Below are 7,980 nucleotides of genomic sequence, written 5' to 3'. Positions count from 1 at the left end.
TCATTTAATGCTCTACTTTTCAAAGATTACAAAGATTTGAACATTTAATACAAAGCCAGTACAATCTAATAAAAAAAATGAATAAAGTCTACAAAAATTTTTAAAATGAAAAATAATCAATAATGAAATAACATATGTAAATATATAAATGTACATGTATTTATGATTAGATATTTTATTACAATCTCTCAATTTTGATGTTGACTATGAAACTAATAGTACTGAAAAAACTATGAGAATGGTATATAACTTCATTTCCTAAATAGGTTTTATGAAATAGGCATGCTCTGAGTGTGATTCAAAGTTTTAAATAAAAGAATGCATGTAGTATGATATGCTAAATGAAACTTTAAAGATGATATAAATTGAACGTAAGAAGAGTTTGCTGAAATAAAGAGTAATCACATGAGATATAAGTATTGAATTGTGTTTATACATGTAAGTGTGTTCATGGACATCCTTTTAATATTGAAATTAGATCTTAGCAAACGCCATACAGTATGATGTTCAGATAAACAATTGATCAACTCATAGCTTAACAAATCATGGAAGTGCAAAAAAAGGTAGTTTGGGCTATCATGGAGCAAGGGAGATAATTATTTAATTTTCGTCTGATTGTCCTAATGGTAAAGTTGACTATGGTGAATGCACCACTTATAGTCATCTTCAAATTATCTCCAAAAAGGTACACATTTTAAAACATTTATCTGACATTTTGTCATGATGGCTTAACCATGAAAAACCACAATTAAAGTGTTAACAGATTAATTGACTGTCAAGTTAAAAGACATATGAGAAACAGAAGTTCAAAAACACTATTTACAAACAAATTTCTCATCACCTTGTTAATTAATGGGCTTATATTTGATTATCATATTGACATCAATCCATTTTCTTTGACAAGTTTTTGGGTCATATTATCATAGACCTCCAAATTTCATTTGTAGGTGGTAAGCTCATAAAAAGTTCCTCATTGTTGTAGTCAAGAAAACTACCTTCATTTTTCATACAAAATTTTGTTTCAATCTACTGCAAGAAAAACACCTTTATTAATTCAGTGTCATCATTAATACTGAATTATAGATGAGAAGAAGCCCAATTTTCTAAATATGTTTTAACAAGACAATTCATTCCAAAATATATGTCAAAGCTACATAGTTCTAATTATGTGAAACAAGAGTGCCGTGGACACAATATACGCCGCCACAAAATATAAAGATCAAGAAAAAACGTAAAATCACCACTTTCAGCACATCCATCCATTGTAGTAGTGACATTGAGCAAGTTTCGTTAAACTCTTATCACTAGTTTAGGAGGAGTTACATTCACAAGGCTCCACTATGAGCAAGCCTACAAATACAAAGTTGAAAATGGCATAAATCTTATAAAAATCAATGAACCAAACAATCGCCCCTTCATGCACATCTACCCATTGTAGTAGTCACATTGAGCAAGTTTCGTGAAAATCTGATGATTGGTGTGGGAGGAGTTGCGTTCACAAGAAATGGACGTAAGGACGGACAGACGGAGAAGATGATGCCAATATACGACCGCCTCCAACGGCGTATAAAAAGTATTCAATCATATTTTGTTTGGTAAATTTATTCAATTAAAAAAAAAAAAAAATGAAAGTGAAGTTGAATATATAACACAACTTTTTCATGTGTGGAAACAATGTGATTGTACAGATCTTTTGATTTTTTTGAATGCCACAACAATTAAAATACCGGTACATGGCGTGGAGGGACGGGGGCTTCAATTATACAAGGATACTGGTTTTCCTTCATGAAGCAGAGGGGATGATGAACCAAACTTCAGACTCATATGATTCAATGAGGTAAACTTGATCATCAATACTGTCATGGTTTTGCCTTATTTTTACTACCAACTTCACAACCATCTTTTCCAGGAACAAAGTCCACAATCTCTCCTGTAATTTTAGATAAAGCTGCAATATTTACATAATCTGAAACAAGAAACATGAAATATTTAATGATGAAATATTACTGGGGATATATTGTACGTAATATGATATAATATACCAGTATTTATAATTGCTTTCTCAGTCCTTCCAGCTGTCTATGTGTCTAGTAAAGCTTAAATACAATTCTTATAATCCAACTTTACACAAAGGAATACTGACACTGAATTCTACACTTGCTAAGATAATGTTAGAGGTGGGTTGTTCATACTTTCACGATGTTCTTCTGTGTTGTTTTACTGCAACAAAGGAGAGGCAGCATGACGTAAGTATTTTAGGTTCTGCATTCCTGCAGAGAAAGAATTTAAAGGATTTGCTGTAATTGCCCTATTGGGCCTGCCCCTCCTGACACAGGAGTCCAAGACTCTCAGTTTAAAAAATATATTGATTCTCCTTCACCAAATAATGCTTTAGACAAAAATTGGGACAGAGTACAGGCATTCCTTCAGAGGAAGGATTTAGAGGATTTACTCTCTATTTGTCCAAGTGGGTCCCTCTTCCCACCACTACATCCCCCCCCACCTCCAGGTACCAAGACCCGCAGTTTATACAATATTGATTTACCTTTGCCTAAGAATGTTTCAGACCAAACTTGGACACAGTATTCTGGCATTGGGCTCCATTCCAAAGGGCAGTTACCCAAAATTTATTTCCTTTCACCCAAGAACGTTTCAGAGCATACTTGGGCAAAATCAAATCAATCCTAAGATTAAGTAAAACCTCAAAATTTCCCATCCTGGGCCTCACCCCTCAGGCCTCATGTGGCCAGAGACACATCATTTACACAAAATTTGTTCCCTTGCCCTAAAAAATGCTTCTGATCTGAGGTGGTTAAAATCTTGGTTATTTATCATAAGTAGGAATTTTCAGTAAGAGTCGATGGATGACAGATACTTTGCTGTGGCATAAACTCATTGATCCTTCAGGCCAGGTGAGCTAACTAAACTAATTTCTTACTAATATCTATACAGTGTTTACTAACCTTCACCTTCACAACGTATTTCCTTTCCATATTGACTGATGCCTTCTGCTGCTTGCCTTGCTAATGTAGCACCCTAAATTACAGAAAATACATTAACTGTCTACTGGAAACATTTGACTCCGGCCTAACCACGTCTAATTTAATCTATGCTTTGATATAAAAAAGATTGGATATAAAAAATAGCAATATGGACAACACAGTGCACTCAGAATTCTATCAAACCTTATTTTTGTCTCAAAACATGAAGAATTTGTTCTGGCTTTGCCAATCTGCTGTGACAATCAAAGGTGAAATATTACTTTCAAGGGTAGCCAATTATTTTATTGCAGATTTATTTTTGTATCTATATTTCTCTTATGTTCCTGTATGCTTCAACATTCATTTGATTATATCATCTTCCCAAAATTGTTTTTGAATTCTTAATTTTGACAAAAAGAAATGCAAAAAAAAAAAAAAAAAAGCGTATCATGTGATTTCAGAATTTGCAGGATTTAAGGAGATTATAACAATATTAATGACACCAATTTTAGGTTGATCTGACAAAATCAGGTGTTTTGGAGATTTTGATTTGAGTAGTCTGACAAAAACACAAGTCCAAACAAACTAAATCTACACTTCGGATCTTAAAATTCTTTCAATTACTCAGCGTCCAAAAATCTTAATGTGGTTTGTCTCAATGGGATCATTTCTAGAACACATTTGGTCCCAAAAATTACAGCTCTTAAAAGTTAGTTTAAAACATTACTTCAATAAAATTTTTTCTAATGGATTAGTTATTTTTATTACAAGTATTTCATTCAAATATTGTATCTCTAAAACAAAAATGAAACAATTGTAGTCTAAACAGGAAGAATTTCAACAGTATAAACTCAATGTTTTCTGAGAATTGCCAAAACATTCATTATCATAAATATGAAAAATTAAAATTTTGTTTGTATCTGGTGTATAGGCTGTAGATGTTAACATACCTCTTCTTCATCTGAGTTTGAGTCATCCTTATTGCTCTCATTGACGTGCTCCCATTTGAATTTCATCTGCTTTCTGATCACTTTAATGCAAAAACAACCACTTATGTTCTGGTATGTTTCAACATTCTTTTGTCTTTTGTCCGGTATGTTATTTGTATTGTTTTAGGCATCTCTATGCTTCATCTTTTAGAATAAAAATATGGAATAACATCATCTGGTTGGTTGTTCCAATGGAGAAACCCTATGCTTACCCAAAAATGTCTCAGCGGCCACGCAGATACTCCAACAACAGTTTTAAAATGTTGATACATATATGAAGTATTCTACCCCAAAGAGCTTTGCCCAAATAACTACACATTACATCACATGGTATCAATTTCTAAGATCATTTTGAAAGTGATATACAATATGTTTAAAAACTATTCATGTACTTTTTGTCTTTAAAATGTGTGAAAGATAAGTATTGTCAATTTTTTAAGTAGTTTTCAAGAGCAGATGGAAATAAAATCAGGTTTCAACACTCAAAATTGATTTCTAAAATTTGTCAATTTTCTGAAACAAAAACAGAAAAAGAGAGAAAAAAAACCCATAATATCGCAGATCTTACACTGTTGTATATCTTTAGGTGGTAGAAAATAATCCCCAAGTAGTATTTTGGGACCATATTTCTGCTTGACAGCGTCCGACACATACAAAGCATGGAAAACAGCCAGATGCTCATCTATATAGGCCTCACTGCTAAATATCCTGGATAAATATACAATAAATACTTCAAGATAGGGTAAGTTTTCAAGTAAAAATAGTAAAATATATGGCATACATGTTGATCCAAAACAGGAGAATAATAATTGAAGGGAGATAACAATGAAGATATAAACTGAAGTAAATTAGTTCAATGTTGATTTACTCCGAAGTTATGACATACAAGGATACATTGCAACTTACATATCTTGATTTTGTATTGCTGTAAAACTAATTTTGAATCACATGGAACAATATTTCGAAATATTTTCTGGAATCCATATGTAATTGTAAATATTGTCAAATTAACAGCTTTTCCCAATTAGTATTAAAAGTACATACATTTTTGTATCAGGTGCCTCCTCATCTTCACTAAAAACAAACTGAGCATGGTCAATTCCTGCGAGTAAACCTCCGTGGTGTTCTGAAAAATACCAATGTGCAGTAATTATATATTGTTATAGGTTGATGTTTGGAGACACTGACCCAGAGGCTCTAGCCATTACTCTTCCATTCAGATAGCTGAATATGAAAAGTTTGTTTGGTTTCTAGCCCTGTCAACAACCAGTCATTTTGAGGTGGGGGTCTCCTTGTAACTGTACATGTGGTTGCTGCCTATCTTACTAAACAATGTATGCGGGAAACCGCTACATGCCATAAAGAGCAACTGGAATAAAGCATCTTGCCTGGGGACACAATTACATGTACTGGTACAGAACAGGACAGAGTGTTCCTAATGGTGTATTGACACTCATCATTTTTGCTCAATTATTATTATTATTATTATGACATTCTTAACGGCCCCTCAACACATAAAAGGTCATAAGGGCCATCAACCGGCAAAAACCTGTGATAAAAAATGGAAATAACATCAAGCAAATTCAAAGGTAAAGGCATGCTAAAAATTTGAAATAGTTATATTATCAGAAAAGATTATAATTGTAAGTCATAGTCTATAATACAGACCAACATCTTTCAGATAACCTAGAATTTTATTAATCCCAACAGTTTCAAAATGGGTCTTCAGACTTGTAATGTTACGATGAAAAATTTCTCGAGTAGACAGGTCAATGCAGTCCAACAAAAAAGGTTTAACAGTGAATGGCTCATCACATCCTATGCACCGAGGGTTATCTTCCCCTTTCAACAGGTATGAATGCATAAGGCATGTATGGCCCATACGAAGATGGGCAAGGTCGACTTTGTCTTGGTGGTTGTCTCTAAAGCATAGAGACCATTAACAGATGATCGGTTTTATGGAGTGCAATTTATTGTTAGTATATTAATTCCATTCCTCCTGCCACTGAGCTGTTAAAATTTGTTTGATAAATGGTTTAAAATCAGTAAAATGAATGTTAAAAACAACAGGTGGTAGCGATAAAGCTTCCTTTGCAGCACGATCTGCTTTTTCATTGCCTGGTATTCCCATGTGCCCAGGAACTCAGCGAAAAGGAATATGAAAGGTTAAAGGCAAGTTCATGATATAGTATTAATGTATTACAAATGAAAATATTTTTGATATTTCTACTGCTAAGACTTTGTAGTACAGAAAGAGGGTCTGAAAAGATAACAGCTCCCATTATTTTTCCTTGTTTGAATATATTCAAGCGCAAGGTAGATAGCTTGTGCTTCTGCTAAGAATATTGAGGTGTTGTTCGGTTGCCAGCATCCATACGCTTCATCTTGTGAAACAATGGCCACAGCAACCTTATCATTACCTTTGGAACAATCAGTATATAAATGCAGAAATGTTTTATATTTTAACAGCAATTTCGAGAAGGATGAACAAAAGGTGCAACTGCCAGTGTCTGATTTAACCATTTCATGAAGTGAAAAGTCAACTTTAGGTGAATTCAAAGAGCCAGGGCAGAATTTCTGTCGTTCCAAATGACTGAATTTGGTCAATATCAATATTTGTGTTTTGTACAAGAGCAGAAATCTGAATGTTGGAATCGTCTTTGGTTTGTTTTGAAACAAGGTTTTATATTTGGATTTGAAAAAGCAGGATTTGAAGGATTTGACTTTAACTGAACAGTGTATTGCAAAGCCAATTTCTTCCGACCGCTATGGTTTGTTAGTCTCTACACAGAGGCTTGCTCTAGGTGTGGTCTAAAAATTTGAGATATGAAGGTCTAGCAGATCCATACACAATGGAACCATAGTCTAATTTTGATCTAAGAACAGCTGTATAAAGTCTTAGCAAAACTTTTCTATCAGCTCCCCAACCAGTGTGGGACACAACCTTGAGAATATTCAGTGCCTTAAGGCATTTGGCTTTAAGGTATTTTATATGTGGAAGAAACAACAATTTCCTGTCAAATATTACACCTAAGAATTTTGTTTGCTCAACAACTTGAACAGGTACACCACAACAGGACAGATTCAGATTGTCATGTTGTTTTGGAATTTGACAAAAATGCATAATTTGAACAACATGAACAGATCAAGAATTATGTAAATATAGAAACAAATATACATCAAAAACTGAAAAAAGGAGAACGGTTTTGACTGTACCTGACTCAATCAGTGAGACTTGACAGTTTGTTTACTCACCCCAAAGTTTAATCTTTTCCTCCAGCACACTATTGGAGAACCAGGCTGTCTGCCCTTGAAACAGTGATGTTTCAGTATCACCCATGCTTTACAATCTGGACAAGTCTAAAAGGGCTGCTTCCTGAAGAAATAAATAATGTCATGCATCTATTGACATTTTCATGTATATTATGTGCATGCATGATTTCAGTACCTTCTCAGTTGGCATGAGAGAAATTAAGCTTCCTGATAAAAATTTAATTTAGTAAGGGTATTGACAACAAGTTTTATTTTCATACCTGGAGCAAAAGATAGTTTTTAATTCTTTCTTTAACATAAAATGGCAGTTAGAACATTAAAGTTCAGGCTATTCAACAAGCTACTTCAGAGTAACCAAAGGACTTTATTATATATATATGGAAGGTCTAGGTAGAACTATGTTACAATTTGATGAAGACTAAAATTATAATTATATACATTCTCACATATACGGATAATTTTAATAGCGAGCGCTTTGATATTGTGTGTTGGTAATTCAAAATCAACAAGCTTCAGGTGCCCATATTATTAACTTTAAACAGAAAGCTCGAACTTCATTATCAAGTTATAAAAGTCACACTTGTAAGCATACGAGGGGTCTAACTGTGGGAGGAAGCCCATATACCTTTAGGAAATCGAACCCCAGACGGCTAGGTGAAAGACAAGTGTGTTATAACTGCATCACCAAACCACTGCCTGATCAAATACAGTAGCCTCAGTCTCTGTATCGATATTAT

The 7,980-nt window shown here is 33.8% G+C and overlaps 1 protein-coding gene across 1 annotated transcript; it reads right to left on the bottom strand.

The window, feature by feature from the left end:
• Positions 1 to 1,734: 1,734 nt before the first annotated feature.
• LOC132557922 (telomere repeats-binding bouquet formation protein 2-like) lies at positions 1,735 to 7,310 on the bottom strand. Its single transcript, XM_060222451.1, has 6 exons — positions 7,226 to 7,310; positions 5,015 to 5,096; positions 4,539 to 4,678; positions 3,932 to 4,011; positions 2,964 to 3,036; positions 1,735 to 1,966 (listed from the first exon to the last, which is right to left on the bottom strand). The coding sequence occupies exons 1-6, from the start codon at positions 7,308 to 7,310 to the stop codon at positions 1,860 to 1,862; spliced, it is 567 nt and encodes a 188-aa protein (XP_060078434.1). The 3' UTR covers positions 1,735 to 1,859.
• Between the last annotated feature and the right edge of the window lie 670 nt (positions 7,311 to 7,980).

This window comes from Ylistrum balloti, unplaced genomic scaffold, assembly GCF_031769215.1.
Source record: "Ylistrum balloti isolate Yb309-2 unplaced genomic scaffold, AGI_CSIRO_Ybal_v1 Utg370740, whole genome shotgun sequence".
NCBI classification, from domain to species: domain Eukaryota; kingdom Metazoa; phylum Mollusca; class Bivalvia; order Pectinida; family Pectinidae; genus Ylistrum; species Ylistrum balloti.
This window is presented reverse-complemented; position numbering and strand designations above follow the sequence as displayed.